Below are 20416 nucleotides of genomic sequence, written 5' to 3' on the forward strand. Positions count from 1 at the left end.
TTCGGTTCGTGCCTCCAAACCAGGCCAGGACAGCTCTCTCTCCCTCTCCCTCTTTTTGGGATGACTTCACCCCTTGGATTCCCTCCTCTTTGTCCCCACCACCCTCCGGGACCGAGCTGGAGTCACCAAGAGGCTCCCCCCAAGCTCCGCTGCTGCTTGCAGCCAGCCAGGGCAGCCCCGAAGAAGACAAAAGCAGGAAGAGATGATCCTGGAGCAAGAAGACCCCCCCCCAGCACTACCCCTGCTGATACTCCTGCTGCTGGTTTACATATTCAAGAGTGTTATAAATCTAAGCTCAGGGGAAACCACAGGAGTTCAAGTATTGGACTACTGCAGAGGCAAACATTACATAGAGATACTTTGCTAGATGTATATACAGAAAGAGGGGGGGGGGGGGTGGCAAGACTGGGGAGAGGATCTGACAGCTTGAGCTGGCACTCAGTGGCTGGCACAGAGTGAAAAAGCCAAGCTCCCCATCCCTCCCATAGGGCACCCACCTATGGAGAAGGCTGAAGGAAGCTCCCTTAGTCCCCCCAGGACCTCCCCTTGGAGCTGCAGGGATGCTGCAGGCTCCCAGGGCAGGCTGCAGCCAAGTGGCCGTGCGGTGCTTTGGGAGGGTGGCAGCTCAGGGATGCTGGGGCTGCAGCTGGGCTTCACCAGGAGTTTGGCAGTGCCAAATTCATGTCCTGCATGCTGTGCTTGGTCTGCAGGAGCTGGGCAAGAACTCAGGACTCCCAACAACCTGATGGAGGCTGCAGAGCCCAAGTACAGTGTCGACCTACAGCCACAGGCACCAGGCACGGCACATCAGGGCAGCTGAGGGGAGGTGGCTCTGGGAGCTGCCCACAGCTCCCATCAGGCTGTGTGAGACACCCCCCAGGTGCCAGGGGGCCTCAAGTTGCCCCAGGTCGTTTAGGTTGGACAGGCTGCAGAGGGCAGCGGTGGAGCCCCCAGCCCAGCCCAGCAGGTGCCCCCATCCGATGGGGACTCGGCAGGATGCTCTGAGCAGGACTTGCCACAAGAGAGGATGCCTGGAGGAAAATCGGTGCAGGGTTGGAGATGCCATGGGTGGGTGGGAAGGGCTGTGGGGACACAAGGGCAGCATGGTGGGCACTGCTGTGGGGGAGCAGGTGTGAGGGGCAGGGCAGGACGTGTGGGTGCCCCCTCAGTGGGGCAGGGGTGGAGGTTGGCGGTGTCCTGGCGCACAGGCTGAGGTGGCTGTGCTGTGTCCCTGCTCCCCCCACACAGAGGCACAAAGCAGGCTGCAAGCAACACCTTTATTAGCACTCGTGCCACGGGGCCGGCTCCGGGGTCAGGCTCCGGTCCCGGTCCAGGCTCCGGTTCGGGTCCATCTCTGCGCGGTTCGTGTCCTTGGCGGCAGCAGAGCTGCGGGGGCAGAGCAGTGCCTCAGCACTGAGCCGTTCCTCTGTCCCCGCGGGACTCAGCCCACACCGCCTCCAGGGAGCACCTCAGCCCTCTCGAGGGAGCACCACGTCCCCACGCCACGCTAGGCACCACCACTCCACTTACCCCTCCGTGCGTGGCAGCTTCTGCCTGCACCGCCAGATGCCGAAGGCGATGGCCCCGGCGAGGAGGAGGCAGCTGCCCAGCAGGGCTAGGATCACCTTCTCGTCCTTCAGCGTTTGCAGCAGGGAGAAGCCTGGCAGGAGGCAGCTCGGTGGGCAGTGGCATGGGACAGTCACCCCCCGAGGTCCCAGCCGCGGGACCCCAGCCCAGCCCTGCCGCAGGCACTGACCACCGACTGCCTCCTGGGCGCTGCCTTCCCGCAAGGGAGAGTCCCTCCGAGAGCAGTCCGGGGGCTGCCAGCCAGGCTGGCAGTGGCACTGCCCCTTGTTGTCGCACACCTGAACGGCCCGGGGGGGGTGGGCAAAGGTTTGCAAGGAACTGCTGCAGCAGGACCCCCCTGCCCTGCCCCAGCAAGCCTGCAGCAGGCAGCCCCCTGCCCTCAGCAGCCCCCAGCCCCAACTCACGCCGTGCCCGTGGCACTTCACTGCGCTGTCACACTCCAGTGCCAGGACCGACAGAGGCTGGCAGGTGTTGTTGATACACAGCTAGGAGAGACCACCACAGCCCCAGCTCAGCGTGGCTGCACCGTGCCAGCACGCAGCCCAACAAGCTGCTGTCCCCACGCCATTGGCACATCCCCCCCACCCCAAAACAGGGCTTGGAAAAGGGGACAGCGACCAGCACAGGACTGGGGGGGGGGGGGGGGGTCCAATGGTCCCAGCTGAGAAAAGCCTCTGCACGGCTCTGCTACCCTCCAACAGATCAGAGCCTGCAGCATCCTGTGACTTCTGCCTGGCAGTGGAGATGAGCAGAAAGCATTTCCTCACCTTCCCAGAGCCACACTTGGTTCCTGGCGGCACCAGCAGAGGGTCCCTGTCTGCCGATGCGTCCAGGTGATGCAGCGACACGCACAGGTGCTGCCGCACACGGACGTACGCCACGGCCGCGGTCTGGGAGGGGAAGGGAGTGCTGGAGGGGTAAGTGCAGATCAGCTTCCCACACCTGAGATCCCTGCAGAGACAATGTCCAGAGGATGCAGAGCACACAGGGACAAACACAGAGTGGGAGGGCTCAGAAAGGACCTCTGGAGGTACCCAGTTCAACTCCCCTGCCGGAGCAGGGGCACCCAGGGCAGGGCACATGGGAAAGCATCCGGGTGGGGCTTGAAAGTCTCCAGAGGAGGAGACCCCACAGCCTCTTTGGGCAGCCTGCTCCAGGCCTCCAGCAGCCTCACACCAAAGAATTTTCCCCTCATGCTGAAGTAGAACCTCCTGGGTTCCAGTTTGTGCCTCTTGCCCCTTGTCCTATCTCAGGACACCACCAAGAAGAGCCTGGCCCCTTCTTCTTGCCCCTCACCCTTCAGATAGCTGTAACCAGTGCTCAGATCCCCCCTGGGGCTGCTCTTCTGCAGACTGAACGGCCCCAGGGCTCTCAGCCTCCCCTCGTAAGGCAGACAACTGCCCTGTCCCAGGACATACTTCCAAGCACAGGACCTGTAGCCTCCTCTGGGCTGGAAGCCGCAGTGCCCAAACCTGTCCTTCTGGCTGTTGAGCTCCTCGTAGCAAGCCGTGGGGGCGTTTTTGGAACCTGCAGGGTTAAAGATCGTCCCTGGGCAGGGACACCTCCCACCAGCCCAGGATGCTCAGGGTCCCACCCAACCTGGCCGGGAACACCTCCACGAAGGAAGCATCCACAGCCTCTCCGAGCAACCTGTTCTGCTGCCTCACCGAAGGGTGAGCATGGATTTTGCTGCAGCCACCTCCTGGCAGCGCCAGCAGCAGCAGTGCAGCCTCTGTTACCTCTCCCGTAGAGCAGCTGGCACTGCAGCTCTGGAGACTGGCAGCGTCCCTTGTAGCAGTAGCCAGTGCCACCCCCACAGCTGTGCCCATCCTGCACGTAGAGGTCAGGGGGGCAGGAGGCAGAGGAGCCGGCGCAGACCTCGGGCAGGTCACACTCGGGGTCCACAGCCGGGCGGCAGGGAGAGTTCTGCTGCTTGAACTGGGGGAGGAGGAGGAGGCAGGAAGGAGCTTTCTCTCCATCCTTCCACACCCACCGGTGTGGGGATCCTCTCTCACAGACCCGCAGAGTGGCTCAGGCTGGAAGGGACCTTAGAGATCATCCATGGGCAGGGACAGCTCCCACCAGCACAGGTTGCTCAAGGTCTCATCCAACCTGGCTTTGAACACCTCCAGGTCTCCCATCACATTGGGTGCTTCTGTGCTCCACAGCCTCCCTGGGCAGCCTGTGCCAGTGTCTCAGCACCCTCAACCTGTGCCAGTGTCTCAGCACCCTCAACCTGTGCCAGTGTCTCACCGCCCTCAACCTGTGCCAGTGTCTCAGCAGCCTCAACCTGTGCCAGTGTCTCCCCAGACTATCCCTCCTAAGAGATCTGGGCAGCTGAGCTGAAGAGCTCTACCCCAGGAACTGCTCTGCTTACACAGAGCTAAGTTCCTCTCCATCCTTCACAGCACAAGAGCAGAGCACTGACAAGACGAAATTCATGAGCTTGTGATAATTAGGGGAAGGTTCCTCACCTGGCAGCCACTGCAGCACAGCCCAGAGGAACATTTCACTCCTGGCTTGAAGCGACAGTTTTTAGCACAGCATTGATCCTTGGAGCACGCCTGGAGGGGGTGGGGGGAGGGAGAGCTCAAAGCTCTGCCAGTTCAAACCCCCTGCCAGAGGCAGGGACATCTCCCACTAGAACAGGTCACTCAATGCCTCATCCAACCTGGGCTTGGACATCTCAAGGGAGGTTGTGGAGCACAGAATCACACAACCTGATCTTTGATCACATTCTGTGCTCCACAACCTCCCTGGGAAAGCTGTGCAGTGTCTCACCACCCTCAACCTGTGCCAGTGTCTCACCACGCTCAACCTGTGCCAGTGTCTCACTACCCTCAACCTGTGCCAGTGTCTCACCACGCTCAACCTGTGCCAGTGTCTCACCACTCTCAATCTGTGCCAGTGTCTCACCACTCTCAATCTGTGCCAGTCTCTCACCATCCTCACTGCAAACAACCCTTTCCTAACATCCAATTTCAATCTCCCCTCTGCCACTTCAAACCCATTCCTCCTCATCCTGTCATTCCAAGCCCTTGTCAGTATTCCCTCCCCAGGCTTCCTGTAGCCCTCTTCACACACTGGAAGGCCACTATAAGCCTTCTCCTCTCCAGGCTGCAGAGCACCAACTCTCTCAGCCTGTCCTCGCAGCAGAGCTGCTGCAGCCCTCTCAGCATCTCTGTGGCCCTCCTCTGGACTGGCTCTAACAGTTCCATGTCCTCCTTGTGTTGGGGGCTCCAGAACTGCACAGAGGACTCCAGGTGGGGTCTGAATTGCATAACAGAATTACAGAATCATGAAGGTTGGAAAAGATCTCAGAGATCACCAAGTCCAACCTTCCACCTGCCACCTCTGTGGCACAAAGTGCCACATCGACAGCTTCATGACCACTGCCAGGGATGGGGACTCCACCTCCCACCTCCCTGGGCAGCCTGTGCCAATCCCTGACCACTCTTGGATCCCCCTTCAGATACTGAAAGGGCTGTCCTCTGCTTCAGCTGTCCCCTCAGAATCATGGAATGGTTGGAAAAGACCTCCCCAGCTCAGCCCCAGCCCCACACTCTCACCTCCCCAGCGCCGCAGTCGCACTGCTCCCCAGCCTCCACTACGCCATTGCCGCATTTGGCGATGCTCGAGGAAGGTCTTGCCAAGCTGCCCGTGCTGAACAGACAGCTGCTTCCCTTCTGCTTCAGGAAGACCTCAAAGTCATGGATGCTGCAGTTGCTGAAGGCTTTTGTTCCCCGTTTGTATCTAGAGGCAAGAGGTCACCCCTCAGTGCCTTACCGCAGCTACCGCTGCTTGGGGCAGGTGAAGAACCTGCTCAGACGCTGGCAGCAGCACTGCAGCCCCCTGGGTGTGCTTCAGCTCCCTGGCTGAGCCTACTCTAGGACTGACAGGACCAGAGAAGAGCTTTGGCTGGAGCAGACCTTTAAGATCATCCAGACCAAACCATCCTCAGACCTTGCCAAGGCTGGGGCTAAGCCATGACTCTCAGCACCACATCTCTGCAGCTCTTCAACACCACCAAGGGTGGGAATCCAACCACCTCCCCAGGCAGTCTGATCTTGCCCAGTCTACCCTGCCCACCCACCTTGTCCTTCCCTGACCACAGCAGCCCCCCAGCAGGATGGCTCCTGCCCCACTCACAGTGCCGTGGGGCTCATGATGCAGATGTGCCCCTGGCAGTGGCAGTCGTGGTCACCATGGTATCTGATGCCCAGGCTGTGTCCCAACAGCTGGGTCAGAAGGACAGAGAAGGACTCCACTGTCTTGGACTTTTTGTACTGGAAAGAGGAGAGGAGAGGAGAGGAGAGGAGAGGAGAGGAGAGGAGAGGAGAGGAGAGGAGAGGAGAGGAGAGGAGAGGAGAGGAGAGGAGAGGAGAGGAGAGGAGAGGAGAGGAGAGGAGAGGAGAGGAGAGGAGAGGAGAGGAGAGGAGAGGAGAGGAGAGGAGAGGAGAGGAGAGGAGAGGAGAGGAGAGGAGAGGAGAGGAGAGGAGAGGAGATGCTTCCACCCATCCTTGTTGCTGCTGCCCATGGGCACTGAGCTGGCAGGGGACAGGGGTAGGTGGCACCATACCACAGCCACTATTCCAGCATTCTTTCTCTCACAGGCTGCGCTCTGCAATGTTGCACCCATTATGTGTGCATCTGCCTTGTACCTGGAACATGGAGGGGTGGGCATGAGGTTACTCTGGGCACTTGGGGAATCCTGGCTCTGGCCAGACAGAGTCCCCCTCGGTCCCTCCTGCTGGCCCCTGCTGGCCCAGAGAACCAAAGAATGAACCACAGCATGGCAGGGGTTGAAGGCACCTCTGGAGATCATCCAGTCCAAGCCTCTGCCAGAGCAGGGCCACCCAGGAGTACATCCAGGTGGGGCTTGAAAGCCTCTAGAGAAGGAGACTCCACAACCTCTCTGGGCAGCCTGCCCAGGCCTCCAGCACCCTCACCCCAAAGAAGTTTCTCCTCACATTGAGGTAGAAGTTTCTGGGTTCTAGAATCTTCCTAGTTGCTCTTTGATGGAGAGAGAGTGGTCAGGCACTGGAATGAGCTGCCCAGGGAGGTGGTGGAGTCACCAACCTTGGATGTGTAAAGGGTCGGTTGGATGTGGTGCTTGGGGATATGGTTGAAGGTGAATCTTGTAGAGGAAAGAGCCCTCTACTCACAGCACCGGGAGGAGGAAGAGGAAGAGGAAGAGGAAGAGGAAGAGGAAGAGGAAGAGGAAGAGGAAGAGGAAGAGGAAGAGGAAGAGGAAGGGGAAGGAGCCCTCTACTCACAGCAGCAGGAGCAGGAGGAAGGAGCCCTCTACTCCCAGAAGGGGGAAGGAGCCCTCTACTCCCAGCATGGGGAAGGAGCCCTCTACTCCCAGCATGGGGAAGGAGCCCTCTACTCCCAGCAGGGGGAAGGAGCCCTCTACTCCCAGCAGGAGGAAGGAGCCCTCTACTCCCAGCATGGGGAAGGAGCCCTCTACTCCCAGCATGGGGAAGGAGCCCTCTACTCCCAGCAGGGGGAAGGAGCCCTCTACTCCCAGCAGGAGGAAGGAGCCCTCTACTCCCAGCATGGGGAAGGAGCCCTCTACTCACAGCAGTGGGAAGGAGCCCTCTACTCCCAGCAGGGGGAAGGAGCCCTCTACTCCCAGCAGGAGGAAGGAGCCCTCTACTCCCAGCATGGGGAAGGAGCCCTCTACTCACAGCAGCAGCATAGGCAGGTCATGCTCAGGCTGAGTGCTTTGCTGCAGCTTCCACTGCACAAACTGTGGATGCAGCTCAGTAGGCACTGGGGCTGTGGAGATTTTGTTCTCCTGTGTCCACACCTCCATGGAGGTCAGCAGAATGGTGAGGTTAAGAGGGTGGAACATCTGGAAGGAGAAGAGAGGAACAGCTGCTCACACACTTTCCTTTGGAGCTGGACTCCAGCTGCAGGCACAGACCCATGGCAGCTCCTTGCTCCTGCCACTGCTGGACGAGTGCAGGGCAGAGCGAGCAAAGCTCCAAGAGCAGAGAGATGCCAGCAGCAGGAGAACAAAACCTCCTCCCTCCACAGGAAGGTTTCAGGGGCCCTGCCAATAACTTGGCATTATCCACATGGATCATTACAGCACCAAGTGAAAACCAGCTTAGGCTTGATGACCTTGGAGGTCTTCTCCAACCAAAGCAACTCTGTGGCTCGAAGGACAGGACTAGAGGTTGCTTCTAAGCACCTGAGTTCAGGACTCACCTCAGGCAGCAAACCCAAGCCCCAGCACAGACCTCAGTGCTGCTGCAGCTCTAGGAGAGCCTGGCTGCATGAGACAAACCTTTCATAAACCCCTTGGGTTTGGAGCCCTCACCCACCCGTGGCCAAGCCTGCACCAGGCTGCTGAGCAGCTCTGAGCTCCTGCCAGGCCATGCCCAGCCAAGACCTGGAATTCTTTACATAACCTCCCTCCAAAGCCCAGAGCAGCCAGGAATGGGTGACCACTACCAGGGCCAACCCACACTGAGGTCTCACTCCAACACAACCCAAGCTTTCAGAGATTCCCAGAGTGCCAGGCTGGGAGGGACCTCAAGGATCCTCTGCTCCAACCTTTCTAGGTCTTGGCAGAGTGGCAGTGAGCTGACCCAGCACCTTGGCAAGCTGAGCTTCAGATTGCCCAGTGCAGGGGAATCCACTGCTTCCCTTGGCAGATGGTTCCAGTGTCCAGAACTTACACTGTTGACTAGATTGAAGGCCTGGATGACCTTCTGTACAGCAGTGTTTGTCTTCTCACCCATGTAGGTGTACTGAAAAACAAGCCAAGAGGACACAAGAGCAGGCAAGGTGTTGCCCATGATGGATCAGAGCATGGCACACAGGAAGGGGAGCTGAGGAGGTTCTTCCTCCCTTACCAGCCCTCAGCTTGGCAAAACTCACCCCAGATGCCTACAAAAGCTGGGCAATGGCCTCGGTGCCCTGCTCACAGGAGTCAGGCAAAGCCAAGGAGAAGCTGCCTGGCATGGACTTACCAAAGTCTTGTCCAAAATCACAGAGACTCTGAGGACTTTGGGACCTTGTGCTGCAGCTGGCAATGGCTGAGAAAGGAAAGCGGTGCCCGAGGTGCCTGTGTCTGTGTCCCACACTCGCCCTCCCCCCGAGCTCTGCTGCAAGTGCCCGACCCAAAGCAGTGCTCCAGAGCTGCCTCGGAAGCAGCACAAGGCAGCAGCTCTCCCAGCTGGGCCACTTCTGCCTTTTCCTGAAGCTGGGCTACCCTGGAACTGCCTCTCCCCGGGCACTGCATGAGTCCCATCCAGCTGACACCCCCCACCGCAAGCAGCACCACTGTTAAACACCCCCTGCCCTCCCCCCAGATCTCTGCCCAGCCACTGCTTCTTGCAGGACCAGCCCCTCCTTGGGTGGGTGGGACACCAGCACCCCCAAAGGAGCAGGCACCCACTCACCTCTTTATCTCCACGTGCTTGGGATGCCATCTCCTCCACCTTCAAGCTGCCCATCTCTCCCTGGAGGTGGCTGCTGGCCAGGAGGGACTCTGCTGTGCCCTTGCCACTCACAGGGTACACCAAGTGCTCGAAGCCAGGAGAGTAGCCCAGGGGCTCAATCCCGTAGCTGACGTTCTCAAACTGCAGCAGGCCCCTGCCGATGACAGCACCAGGCAAGTGCCACCCGGAGCAGGCTGCTGGCACATCCCCAGGCTCCCAGTGCCCACAGCAGCACTAACCTGAGCCCTGCGCAGGTGCTGAGGGTCACCGCCGAGCTGGGGAAGCCTTCAACGTAGCCCCGGTAGTGGCAGTGTCCCTGTGTCACCACAGAGGAGAGCAGGTGGCTCCGTGGCCACCCAAAGAGCAGAGCTGCAGGCAGCATGCAGCAGCTCTGCGCTGCTAACCCCCAGGGCTTCCCAAGGCTACCTTGATGGGCACCAGATCAGGGGGCAGAGGCTGCTCCTCCTCCGAGACATACACCCTGAAGTCGTCAGACAGAAAGACCCTGCAAAGGAGGGAGCAAAGGGAAGCTCCCAGACCAGCTTCTCTCTCCCCCTTTCCTGCAGCCTGCCACTGCCAGAGCTCCTGGCAGCTCCACGCCCTGCTGGCATCAGGGCTCTCAGGCATGAACATTTCCCAGACCCTCCTCCAGCCTTCTGCCTCCCCTTGGCACTTGGGCATGCAGCAGATGCAGTCTGCTCTGGTAAGACCCCACCTCGACCACTGCCTCCAGCTCTGCAGTCCCCAGCACAAGAAGAATCTGGAGCTGTTGGAGAGGGTTCAGAGGAGGCCATGAAGACGATCAGAGGCTGAAGAACCTCCTCTGTGGGGACAGGCTGGCACAGTTGGGGCTGCTCTGCCTGGACAAGGCTCCAGGGAGACCTCAGAGCAGCCTTTCAATACCTGAAGGAACTACAGGAGAGCTGGAGAGGGACATTTGGTCAGGGCTGAGAGTGCCAGCATGAGGGACAATGGCTTTGAGCTGGCAGAGGGAAGATGGAGACTGGAGAGGAGGAAGAAATCCTGGACAGAACCCACGGGCCAGCAGGCAGCAGGAAGAGGGGCAGGGACTGGGCCAACTTACTGCTGCTGGAGGTGAATGGTGAAGGACCTCCCCTCGATGGTGAGGGCATAGGACACCGTGGCCTGGCACAGGTGGAAGAGCAGAGACAGGGACAGTTAGGGACAGCAACTCAGGAAAGCTCCCCAGGAGCACAGAGGGCAAGCAGAGGAGTTCAGTGCTGCCCCGAGGAGCAGGTACAGCCCTGGCTGGCAGCACCACTGCCCTCCCATCACAGCTGCCAGCACATCTGTACCTCCCGCCCTGCAGCGGGACACCACAGACCCTTCTGCACCCACCCACAGCCGCCAGAAGGGACCTGCCTGCTGAGGTGCTCCTGTCGTGTTGGGGGACAGCTGCACCGGGACCGTGAGCTCGGCCGGCACCGGAGAGTCTGGAGGGGAAGAGACACCCGAGGGGTGCTGAGCCCAGCCCCCCCGCAGGCTGGGGAGGCCCAGCTGGGACCCAGACAGCAGCAGGAGCAGCAGCACTTGGTGCAGCTCCATCCTGCTGTCAGCAACCGCCTCCTGCGTTCTGCCCAGCCACGGCCCCAGCCCGCCGGGTAACGGCTCCAGCCCCCCGGGTAACGGCTCCAGCCCGCCCGGTAATGGCCCCAGCACGCCCAGGAAGCAGAGGCAGAGGCAGCCTGTACAAAAGTGGCATCTTTTATTGCTGTTGGAGTCTTACAAAGGGGGTCAGGAACAGCCCTTTCGTCAGCCCCCGACGGTACCGGAGCGACGCGCGGGGGACGGCAGCGCAGAGCTTGGAACCTCCACGGCCACCACCTCTGCGCTCAGCAGCCCTGCCCGGGGCGGCACAGGGGGAACGGACACGTCAGAAACCAAACCACACCAAACAGCAGTCAGTAGTCATCTTCGGACCGAGCAGGTGGAACGCTGGAGCTGCCTCCTCGCTCTAGCATCAGCCCAAGCCGCTGCCATCGCCGCCCGCCCCACACCGCCAGCACAGAAACTCCTCTGGCTGCGAGAAGGCACCAGGTCGGCACAGCTTCGGTTCGTGCCTCCAAACCAGGCCAGGACAGCTCTCTCTCCCTCTCCCTCTCTCTCACTCTCTTTTTGGGATGACTTCATCCCTTGGATTCCCTCCTCTTTGTCCCCACCACCCTCCGGGACCGAGCTGGAGTCACCAAGAGGCTCCCCCCAAGCTCCGCTGCTGCTTGCAGCCAGCCAGGGCAGCCCCGAAGAAGACAAAAGCAGGAAGAGATGATCCTGGAGCAAGAAGACCCCCCCCCCAGCACTACCCCTGCTGATACTCCAGCTGCTGGTTTACATATTCAAGAGTGTTATAAATCTAAGCTTAGGGGAAACCACAGGAGTTCAAGTATTGGACTACTGCAGAGGCAAACACTATATAGAGATACTTTGCTAGATGTATATACAGAAAGAGGGGGGGGTTGGCAAGACTGGGGAGAGGATCTGACAGCTTGAGCTGGCACTCAGTGGCTGGCACAGAGTGAAAAAGCCCAGCACTCTTCTCAGGATTTCACTTGGAGCAGGTTTGGGCAACAGGTTCCTGTGTCGGGGACCAGCAGCACCCAGCCCCTGCCACAGCCCCAGCGGCTGCCCTCAGCCAGCACAGCAAACGCTGGAGGCTCCTCCCCAGGAAGGCTTTTCCAGCCCATCTGGGCCAAAAGCAGGCTGCAGCATCCTGACTGACACTTAAGAAGCTCATGGGCTGCATGGGTCAACTGGTTCCTGCTTAAAGTGCTCAGAGGAGCTCAGCTTGCCAGGCACAGATGGGTTTTGCTTGCCAGTGCTGTGCAGGGATTGTGCCCAGGCCTTAGAGTCACTGAATCATTGAGGCTGGAAGAGACCTTTCAGATCAAGTCCAACCCTTAGCCCAGCACTGCCAGGGCACCACCAAGCCCTGGCCCTCAGCACCACATCTCCACAGCTTTGCAACAGCTTCAGGAACAGGGACTCCAATGCTGCCCTGGGCAGCCTGGGCTAGGCCTTGACAGCTTTAGGGGAAGAAATTGTTCCTCATGTCCAATCTAAACCTCCCCTGGGGCAACTTGAGGCTGCATCCCCTCATCCTATCACTTGCTCCTTGGGAGAAGAGACCAACCCCCATCTGGCTCCAGCCTCCTGTCAGAGAGCAATGTGGTCTCCCCTCAGCCTCCAGGCAGCATAGCAGCATTCCCACTCTCTTTTCAAACCCAAAAGCCACTTTTCCTCTCACCTCCCCTACAGAGCTGACCCAAATGAAAGCCCAGAAGCAGCCCAGTGGTTAAAAAGCAAAACCAGGGGCCCTGCCTTCTCGTACCTTTACCCTCATAGCCCACTCAGGGTGTTAGTGGCAATTAGTAGAGGAGTCTGATTGAGCAGCTCCCAGTGATTCATGTCTGGACATTAAACTCAGTGCTGAGGGGGCACAGCTTAGTGTCAGTCAGCATCAGAGCAGGGATTTAAGTGCATTACTACACATCAAGAAGTAGATCTACATGCAGAAACATGTTTGCAATGTCTTGATCTTCCTCTGGGAAGGTACCACCAATGCTTCACTTCATTTCACTTGTGCCATTTGTGTGTAAACAGCTCCCAGTCCATGCAAAGGAAAAAGAGCAGCTGGGCAGGTTTCTTGTTTGGACAAACAGCAGAAGGGTTCCCTCAGTTCTTCCCTGGGCACTTGGAAAGATGACAGCAAATCAGACAAACTTCCTTCCTGGAGCTCATCACAGAAATGAGGAAACCAAAAGCAACTCCCAAGGTGCTGAGCTTCAGAGCTGTGCTGGGCACAGCCCTGCTGCAGGGCCACAGCAGGGCCAGATGTGACAGGGGCTTGGCTGCTTTCAGGTCCTGTAGCTTTGGTAGAGGTATTTAGTTTCAAGTTCTACATTCCTCAGCTGGATTTCTCTCTTGCCTTATCCCAGGCTGCAGGAGGAAGGTGTCCTGGCATCACCAGGTGAGGAGGAGGAGGACTGCTGCTTCAGCTCTGTCTCCATGAGCAGCTCAGCTCACATCAAGGCCCCAAAGAAGCCAGAAGCTATTTGGGAGGCAAAGGTGCAGGTCGGGAAGGAAAATACTGTCCCTGAGGTAAACATCTCTGCTGGGATGGAGGAGGTCCCTGAGGTGCACATTTCTGCTGTGGAGGTGGTGGCCTGCAAGAGAGCAGAAGCTGCTGTCAGCCCAGGGCACAGCTTCCATTCCTATGTCCCTGTCCCAGCCCAGGGCACAGCTCCCACTCACTCTCCCTGTCCCTCAGCACTGGCCACACAGCCACCACTGCCCCCAGCCATGGCACTGCTACAGGCTCAGTTGCCACACGAGCTGGAGGCTCATTTCCAGCAGGCCATGGTCAGACTCTGCTCTCCACCACCTGCAAGTGCCAAGGAACCCCAGTTCCTTACACACAACTTTCCCTGCATAGCACAGAATCATGGAACTGGGTTGGAAAGGGCCTCTGGGATCATCCAGCCCAACCATCAACCCTAACCCACCATGGGCACTAAACCATGAACCCAAACTCACCATGGGCACTAAACCCTGGCCCCAAGTGCCATGGGCACAGGGGGAAAGGAAGGAGAAACTTCCTTTTCCTGAAGGGTCAGCTCTGCTGCATGGAATAGAATCCTGGAATGGTCTGGCTTGGAAGGGACCTGCAAAGGTCATCCAGTCCAAGTCCACTGCAGTCACCAGGGACAGACTCCACTAGACCAGAGGCTTGTTGAGCCTGACCTTCAATATCTCCAAGGATGAGGCATCAACTACCTCCTTGGACAACCTTTTGCAGCATTCCAGCACCCTCCTGGTACAGAACTTGTTCCTCACACCCAATCTAAATGTGCTCTGCTCTCATTTCAAGCCACTGCCTTTCGTCCTGTCCCTGCAGCCCTTTGCAAACAGTCCCTCTGCAGCCTGCTTGTAGCCTCTTCAGGCACTGGCAGGCAGCTCTAAAGTCTCTCTGGAGCCTTCTCTCCTCCAAGCTGAACATTCCCAGCTCCCTCAGCTTGTCCTCATAGCAGAGGTGCTCCAGCCCCTGGTGATGAAGTAACTCTGTTGCTCCCAGGGCTGGAGGCTACTGGAGGTTGCTGCTTGCAGCAACTCAACCAACCTGGTGGGCAGCTTCTGTGGCTGCTGTGCCTGGTACGGTGGGGATGGGTAGTAAGGTTGGTGGTAAGCCTGCTGGGGAGGCTGGTGCTGGTAAGCCTGCTGGGGAGGCTGGTGCTGGTAAGCCTGCTGGGGAGGCTGGGGCACTGGGTAAGATGGCACAGGGTAGGTATTTGGTTCCATAGCCTAGGAAGAAAACATAATGAGAACCAACTTAGGGAGTTGAAAGACTTGGAATCATGGAGCTGTTCTGCTTGGAAAAGCCCTCTGGGATCAGCCAGGCCAAGCAGCAACCCAACACCACCACAGCCACCAAAGCCTGTCCCCGACTGCAACAGCCACAGGTTTCTTGAACACCTCTCCAGGGATGATGACTTCACCACCTCCTTGGGCAGCCTGTACCAATCCCTGGCCACTCTTGCAGCAAGGACATTTTCCCTCCTCCTCTCCAGCCTCACCCTCCCCTGGCACAATTTCAGCCACATCTGTTTCAGCAGTGAACACTTAAGACCATTTGCAAGAAACTTGAGAGTTCAGAGCCACACAACAGGTTGGAAGAGACCTCAAATATCATCCAAGTTCCAGGCTGCTGCCATGGGCAGGGACATCTCCCACCAGCCCAGGCTGCTCAAGGCCTCATCCAACCTGGCCTTCAACACCTCCAGGGAAGGGGCAGCCACAGACTCCGTGAGCAACCTGCTCCAATGTCTCCCCACCCCACCAGGGATGTCAGGTGGACATTCCTACCATGGGAACACCTCTTGGAGCATAAGGCATGCCGTGAGAGAAGCCTCTGGGCTGGCAGTCTCTCGGTTCAGCTTCTGTCCTAGGAGGTGGGGACTGAAGTGACCTGAAATTGACAGAAGCACAGAACGGTTTGGCTTGGAAGGGACCTTTGAAAGTCATCCTGCCCGACCCCCTGCAGGCAGCAGGGACACCTCCAGCTGGAGCAGGCAGCCCAGGGACACAGCAGCTCTGATCCTGATTGTCTCCAGGTGTGTGGCCTCAACCACATCCCTGGGCAGCCTGTGCCAGTGTTTCACCACCTTCATGGTGCACAGCTTCCTCCTGATGGCCAACCTGACTCTGCCCTGCTCCAGTTTCAAACCATTGCCCTCTGCCTATCCCCACAGGCCTTTCTGGACAGTCCCTCCCCAGCCTGCCTGGAGGTCCCCTTCAGGTACTCAAAGGCTGCTCTAAGGTCTCAGCCTTCTCTTCTCCAGGCTGAACAGCCCCAACTCTCCCAGCCTGTCCCCACAGGGGAGGTTCTCCAGCCCCCTCATCATGGAATCAACCAGGTTGGAAGAGACCTCCAAGATCATCTTGGTGTCCTCCTCTGAACTCACTGCAGCAGCTCCACATCTCTCTGGTGCTGGGGCTCCCAACACACAGCAGTAAACGTGGAGTACAAAGGAAGTTCTCCCTCAGTGCAGGGTGACTTTTCTACCCCTGTCTGGGGCAAGCCACTTGTGTCAGCATTTGCCTGGCATCTTGGGCCTGGAATATCCTCCATGGCTTGTGAAAAGAAATGTCTGAACTGCTTGGAAAGGACAGAGGAGGAGCAGGGCAGGGGGGAGCAGGGCAGGGAGGCAGGCACTCACGAGTGGCAGCGAGACTTTAGCCTTCTCCAGCATCTCTTCAGCCTGTCCCTCCTGGCAAACGCCAGAGCAGCAGCGACGAGCAGGGGCAGGACCAGGAAGAAGAACACCAGAAGCCCATCCCTCAGCGAGGTGTCCTTGTCTGGTGGGGACAAGAGGAGCAGCATTAGAGGCAGGGCTGGGCTGGCTGCAGCTGTCAGTACTTGGCTGGATTAGCTCTGCAACTCTTGTCCATATTTCTCAGAAGGGAAAAGAACCCTAAAGAAGCCAGGAAGGCTGCAAGAGAAATGCTCAAACCCACACTGCTGAGCTGCTCGCAGGATTGTCTGCTCCAAGATGAAAGAGCTGAAGGTGCCACCATGCCCTGGGCTCTACCAGCACATTGAGTTACTGCACCAAGGCCTCGTTTTTCTTCCACTGTATTACTGTGAAGATCTTATGAGCTCAGCTGAAAGAGGGAAACAGAACTGCTGCCCTCTGCTCTGATCCTAAATCAGCCTTTTAGAAGGGGTTGGCTTGGAAGGGATCTTAAAGATCATCCAGTCCCAATCTCCCTGCCACAGGCAGCGAAACCTTTCACTAGCACAGGATGCTCAAGGCCCCACCCAACCCTGAACACCTCCAAGGAAGGAGGATCCACAACCTCCCTGAGCAGCCTCTTACCAGGACAGCCCCAGCTGGAGCAGCTTCACAGGTACTTGCCATTATAGGGGGGTCCACTGTCCACACTGCCCCCGTAGCCCTTGTGGTCACAGTAGGGAGGGGCCCAGCCTGGTTCACAGTGACAGTTCCTGTTGTTATTGCACACCTGAGAGTGACCACAAACAGCCCAGTGAGGCCCAGACAGCACCTTCAGCCTGCACTTTATTCATAGGATGGGTTGGAAGAGACCTTAAAGATCATCCAAGTTCTCTCTAACTCCTGCCATGGGCAGGGACACCTCCCACCAGCCCAGGATGCTCAAGGTCTCATCCAGCCTGGCCCTTGAACACCTCCCTGGGCAACCTGTGCCAGTGTCTCACCACCCTCACTGCAAAGAATTTCTTCCTCATCTCCACTCTAAATCTGCCCTCCTCAAGCTTCCATATCTCCAGGGGCCATGGCCACAGGTTTCTTGAACACCCCTCCAGGGAAAGGGACTCCACCACCTCCTTGGGCAGCCTGTGCCAATCCCTGATCACTCTTGCAACAAAGAAATTGTTTCCTCATCTCCAGTCTAGTCCTCCCCAACACAGTTTCAGGACATTTCCTCTTCTCCTATCATCTGATCCTAGGGAGAAGAGCCCAACCCTCACCTCACTGCAATTTCCTTTCAGCTGTAGAAAGCAATGAGGTCTCCTCTCAGCCTCCTTTTCTCCAGGCTGAGCCCCACCAGCTCCCTCAGCTGCTCCTCCCCAGCCCTGTTCTCCAAACCCTCCACCAGCTTCGTTGACCTTCTCTTTATGTGTTCCAGTCCCAGCACAGCTTTCAGACTTGGCCTTGCTTGCCAGGGCACTGCCAGCAGGAGCAGAGGCTCTCACCCTACTCACCCCATGCCCGTGGCACTGCTTCTCCATGTCACTGTCGTAGTCGAGGACAGAGGCACTCACACACTGGAAGTGTCTGCAGATCTGGGGGGGTGAGGAGAAGCAGAGGAATGGAGCAGGACAGCATCCCCCTGACCTCCTCTCTTCCTTTCCCCTCCTCACCACTGGGCTCAGCAGCCACTCTGTGCTGATCGCCGCCAAGCCCCAACCCATCTGCCCTATGAAAGGCTTCTCAGCAGAGGTAGAGCTGCTGCTGGCAGCCTTTTGTCTCTGCTCTGAATGGAAAGGAGCAGCCATTAAAAAGTGTGCTGGGCCCGGGGGGGATGGGTGCAGGGCACCCGGAGAGGAAGGGAGCAGAGGGGATGGGTGCAGGGCACCCGGAGAGGAAGGGAGCAGAGGGGATGGGTGCAGGGCACCCGGGGAAGGAAGGGAGCAGAGGGGATGGGTGCAGGGCACCCGGGGAAGGAAGGGAGCAGAGGGGATGGGTGCAGGGCACCCGGGGAAGGAAGGGAGCAGAGGGGATGGGTGCAGGGCACCTGGGGAGGAAGGGAGCAGAGGGGATGGGTGCAGGGCACCCGGGGAAGGAGGGGAGCAGAGGGGATGGGTGCAGGGCACCCGGGGAAGGAGGGGAGCAGAGGGGATGGGGGCAGGGCACCCGGGGAAGGAGGGGAGCAGAGGGGATGGGTGCAGGGCACCCGGGGAAGGAAGGGAGCAGAGGGGATGGGTGCAGGGCACCCGGGGAAGGAAGGGAGCAGAGGGGATGGGTGCAGGGCACCCGGGGAAGGAAGGGAGCAGAGGGGACGGGCGCAGGGCTCTCGGGGAGGAGCAGGGAGCAGAGGGGACAGGCGCAGGGCACTCGGGGAGGAGCAGAAGGGACAAGCGCAGGGCTCTCGGGGAGGAGCAGAAGGGACAAGCGCAGGGCACTGGGGGAGGAGCAGAGGGGACAGGCGCAGGGCACTGGGGGAGGAGCAGAGGGGACAGGCGCAGGGCACTGGGGGAGGAGCAGAGGGGACAGGCGCAGGGCACTGGGGGAGGAGCAGAGGGGACAGGCGCAGGGCACTGGGGGAGGAGCAGGGAGCAGAGGGGACAGGCGCAGGGCACATTCCTCTGCCTATGCTTCGCTCCCAACGAGCAGGATTTTAATTGAAGGCTTTCCTCAAGCCATTTTGTGTGCTCCTAAACACTTCCTGCTCGCTGACACAGCAGAGATTGTGGCTCTCAAGCTTCGTTTCAGCTGCTTCATCTCTAAAAGAAGGCTCCTTGCCACCTTCCTACCCTTGCACTGCAGTGCCAGGCAGCGTGGGGAAACCCAAGAGGCTCAGCTCTGCAGGAAGCAACCTCCAAAACCTCCTCCCCCCTTAAAAATTAACGACCACAACACAACTGAAAGTTGGAATCCCCTTTGAATTGTTCATTACCTTCCCATTCCCACACTTGGTGCCTTCATTCACCATCCCTGGGTCTGGAACATCAGAGCCTAGCTGGAAATCTACACCCCAGCAGGTGGTGCCTCTAATAGGGGTTTGGATGATGGCAGGTTTGATGCCAAACACGGGCATGGCCTTCACATTTTCACACTGGAGCTTCCCACACATGGCATTCCTGCAAGAGCAACACAGGGAAAGCTTCAAAGGAGCCTCTCACACAGGGGATCTCCTCCTGAACGTTCAAAGTCATCTCACTTGGAGGTGAAAGAGTTAAAAGCTTGGCAAGCTAAAGGAAAAACTCAGCAAAACTGACTTGTGGCTCAATTCCTGAAGCTGTTCTGGGCACTCAGATCTGCTCCATGGGCACTGGAATCTGGTCCACAGGCACCCAACTCTGCTCCATGGGCACTGGAATCTGGTTCACAGGTACCCAACTCAGCTCCATGGGCACACATATCTGGTCCATGGGCACTGGAATATGGTTCACAGGCACCCAACTCTGCTCCATGGGCACACAGATCTGCTCCATGGGCACTGGAACCTGGTCCACAGGCACCCAACTCAGCTCCATGGGTGACCTAGATCTGGTCCATGGGCATCAAAATCTGCTCCATGGGCACCAAAATTAGCTCCACAGGCACCCAACTCTGCTCCACGGGCACACAGATCTGGTCCATGGACATGTAACTCAACTCCATGGGCACCTAGATGGGACCACCATGGGCACCCAACTGTGCTCCATGGGCACCTAGATCTCCTGCTCCATGTGGCACACAGCTCTGCTCCCTGGGTGCCATATCCCAGTGCAGGCAGAGCCTCAGTGTGGGGCTTTAAGTGCTAAGAACAGCTTCAGAAATCCAGCTAAGACACAGCTGCTGATGCACACATGTCATGGAGGAGCAAGTATGAGCTCATTTCTCCCCACTGGTCCCTAAAAGCACTCAGAAAAGGATTCTCACTCAACTTACCAGCTGGAACATTTCTTGTAGTCATGCCCATGGAACCCACAGTTGCCAAATCTGTCACCTTTGGAATTCACTTCAGCAAAACAAATACTGGGAGCTGCTTTGGCTTCTGCAAACAACAAAGCAGACAGAGGAACAAAATGGGAACAGGGACAGAAACATTTCCTAGCATCACATCTCCTCCAGCCAGAGCAATCATCCATGCAGCAAAGAGAGCTCAAGAACTCCAGCACAGAATGGGTTGGAAGAGATCTTAAAGATCATCCAGCTCCAATCCTCCCAGGCAGAGACAATTTCCATCAGCACAGGTTGCTTAAGGTCTCATCCAACCTGGCCTTGAGCACCTCCACAATCTCCCTGGGCAGCCTGTTTCAGTGTTCCACTATCCTGAAACTGATTCTTCTTGATCTCCAATCTCAATCTCTTCTCTTCCAGCTCAAATCCATTCCCCCTCAACCCATCCCTACAAGCCCTTGTCAAAAGTCCCTCCCTCAGCTCTCCTGTAGCCCCTTTGGGTACTGGAAGGTTGCTCTAAGGTCTCTCTGGAACCTTCTTCAACCTCTCACTCAGCAGTTCCATCTTCTCCTGTAGCCCCTTTGGGTACTGGAAGGTTGCTCTAAGGTCTCCCTGGAACCTTCTTCAACCTCTCACTCAGCAGTTCCATCTTCTCCTGTAGCCCCTTTGGGTACTGGAAGGTTGCTCTAAGGTCTCCCTGGAACCTTCTTCAAC

The 20416-nt window shown here is 58.1% G+C and overlaps 2 protein-coding genes across 4 annotated transcripts in view; both read right to left on the reverse strand.

The window, feature by feature from the left end:
• Positions 1 to 1280: 1280 nt before the first annotated feature.
• On the reverse strand, positions 1281 to 10974 carry LOC135192387 (disintegrin and metalloproteinase domain-containing protein 2-like). The gene is made up of 20 exons (XM_064175489.1): positions 10959 to 10974; positions 10832 to 10903; positions 10401 to 10495; positions 10126 to 10187; positions 9468 to 9546; positions 9281 to 9357; positions 9003 to 9195; positions 8277 to 8348; positions 7278 to 7444; positions 6167 to 6248; positions 5737 to 5873; positions 5157 to 5340; positions 4062 to 4151; positions 3327 to 3525; positions 3006 to 3114; positions 2355 to 2538; positions 1992 to 2072; positions 1757 to 1865; positions 1531 to 1660; positions 1281 to 1386 (listed from the first exon to the last, which is right to left on the reverse strand). Exons 1-20 carry the CDS (start codon positions 10972 to 10974, stop codon positions 1281 to 1283), a joined length of 2244 nt encoding a protein of 747 aa, XP_064031559.1.
• The window catches only part of LOC135192510 (disintegrin and metalloproteinase domain-containing protein 9-like), a 33034-nt gene continuing 23368 nt past the window's right edge, over positions 10751 to 20416 (reverse strand). Inside the window, exons 15-22 of one of the 3 annotated variants that reach the window (XM_064175713.1) lie at positions 19691 to 19796; positions 18714 to 18897; positions 17299 to 17379; positions 16472 to 16577; positions 15773 to 15911; positions 14919 to 15021; positions 14176 to 14357; positions 10751 to 13222 (exon numbers count right to left, since the gene is read on the reverse strand). In XM_064175713.1, coding sequence (XP_064031783.1) covers positions 13108 to 13222; positions 14176 to 14357; positions 14919 to 15021; positions 15773 to 15911; positions 16472 to 16577; positions 17299 to 17379; positions 18714 to 18897; positions 19691 to 19796 — 1016 coding nt within the window. In that variant the 3' untranslated portion in view covers positions 10751 to 13107. Of the gene's footprint in view, positions 13223 to 14175; positions 14358 to 14918; positions 15022 to 15772; positions 15912 to 16463; positions 16578 to 17298; positions 17380 to 18713; positions 18898 to 19690; positions 19797 to 20416 lie in introns of all 3 variants that reach the window. The other 2 variants (XM_064175714.1, XM_064175715.1) reach the window with 2 other exon arrangements.

This window comes from Pogoniulus pusillus, chromosome 42 (assembly GCF_015220805.1).
Source record: "Pogoniulus pusillus isolate bPogPus1 chromosome 42, bPogPus1.pri, whole genome shotgun sequence".
In the NCBI taxonomy this organism is placed as follows: Eukaryota; Metazoa; Chordata; class Aves; order Piciformes; family Lybiidae; genus Pogoniulus; species Pogoniulus pusillus.

What these genes read in the sequence shown, in the direction of transcription:
- LOC135192387 (XM_064175489.1), bottom strand. An exon ending in CCTTCAATCTAGTCAACAGT is followed by an intron (nt 7,445 to 8,276) that starts GTAAGTTCTGGA and finishes TTCTCCTTCCAG; the next exon opens with ATGTTCCACCCTCTTAACCT. An exon ending in TACAGGTCCTGTGCTTGGAA is followed by an intron (nt 2,539 to 3,005) that starts GTATGTCCTGGG and finishes TTGTCTCTGCAG; the next exon opens with GGATCTCAGGTGTGGGAAGC.